The sequence below is a fragment of the Impatiens glandulifera genome, chromosome 7 (genome assembly GCF_907164915.1).
Source record: "Impatiens glandulifera chromosome 7, dImpGla2.1, whole genome shotgun sequence".
Taxonomy (NCBI): domain Eukaryota; kingdom Viridiplantae; phylum Streptophyta; class Magnoliopsida; order Ericales; family Balsaminaceae; genus Impatiens; species Impatiens glandulifera.
In genome coordinates, this window is record NC_061868.1 from 16507990 (window position 1) to 16509481 (window position 1492).

A 1492-nucleotide genomic window follows, 5' to 3' on the forward strand; every position below is an offset into this window, starting at 1 on the left:
TTAATTGTGTAGCTCAATGATTTACTCAGGTTATTTGTTATATATTTTTCCTTGTGATAACAAATTGGGAAGAATAACCATGCAATTAATACACAAGGTGCACACTAAATATTTTCAAATTGAACTTAGTTTGAGAACTTAGATTTAAAAACTTGAAATGTTTTTATTTAATTTTTTATGCTTGTTTTGATAATATATGTTTTATAATAGATGTTTTCATTTTTCATATATTCGTTAATTATATTGTTTACTTTCTAATGAATTGTTTTTTTTTAAATACAACCTTCATCCCTCAAAGAATAAAAAATGAGTGAAGAGAAATACTAGAACATAGAAGGTAATTCTATTTTTTTTTTATTAATTTATAATAATAATAATGTTTTTTTTATTGTGAATACTCGTGTCTTATTGGTATAGTGTAATAGGTCATAACTTCAAATCTAGACCATTATAACTTTGTTCACTCTTTTCCAAAAAAAAAAAATTAGTTCACTTATAAAATAATCACAATTATTAACTAATTATAAATATATATATATATATAATACATCTTTCATAATTTTTGTTTGAAATACCAAATAAACAACATTATTTTTATAATAAATACATTTTAATTGAAAATACAATGCTTTTAGCTATATTATATTTTGAGATAAAAAAGAAGAAAAGAAGTTGATCAAAGCCATATTGCTCCAGCTTGTTTCAGGGCTGGAATCAACTCGCCCCTCGCATGACTTGAAATTACCTGATTCACCCCTCCAAATAACCGTTCTCCAATAAAAATCAACGGAAGCTGGTCCAATTTTATATTCTTATCTTCTCCTGCACCATTGATAACTTTCCTTAACCGATCAAGCTCATTCATTTCGTCTTCTTCATCAATATTGTAGGTTGCCGGATTCGCTCCAAAACTATGAAGCAAATCCAACACAAATTGAACAGTGAAACATCCACGTATTCCCACAATGGCCACCGCTTTTTGTGATATCATGTTCTTCATGGCATCATTATCTTTAGGCATTGGTATCGTCGATTTTGACATGGTTATATGATTCAAAGATCAAGGAGAAATATAAGAGAGATTGTTGTTTGGATGTAATGAAGAAAAAATGGATATTAGATGGAGTTTATATAGTGATATGAGAAAAAAAATGGTGATGGAAAAAATGTGAACTCAATTATAATGACATTACATTATAGGTAACTACATGTCACATTTCTTTACTTTTATTATTTTTATATTCATTTTTTTGTTATTAAGTAAAATATGACATATTCAACTTTATCATTCTTAAGAAATAAAAACAATTTATATGTAGTATAATATTTAAAAAGAGAGATGAAATATTAATTTAATAGTTGAATAAGTTATTTTTGTTTAGGTTAAAGTAAGAAGAAGAAAATATATTTTATATTATTTTTGGTTAATATATAAAGTATAATCATTTAGACAAAAGATATATTTGTTATCTGTATAATGATGCTTAATTTT

The 1492-nt window shown here is 25.2% G+C and overlaps 1 protein-coding gene across 1 annotated transcript; it reads right to left on the reverse strand.

Moving 5' to 3' along the window:
- Positions 1-676: 676 nt before the first annotated feature.
- LOC124909581 (glutaredoxin-C9-like) lies at positions 677-1042 on the reverse strand. Its single transcript, XM_047450248.1, has one exon. It carries the CDS (start codon positions 1040-1042, stop codon positions 677-679), a length of 366 nt encoding a protein of 121 aa, XP_047306204.1.
- Positions 1043-1492: the final 450 nt, after the last annotated feature.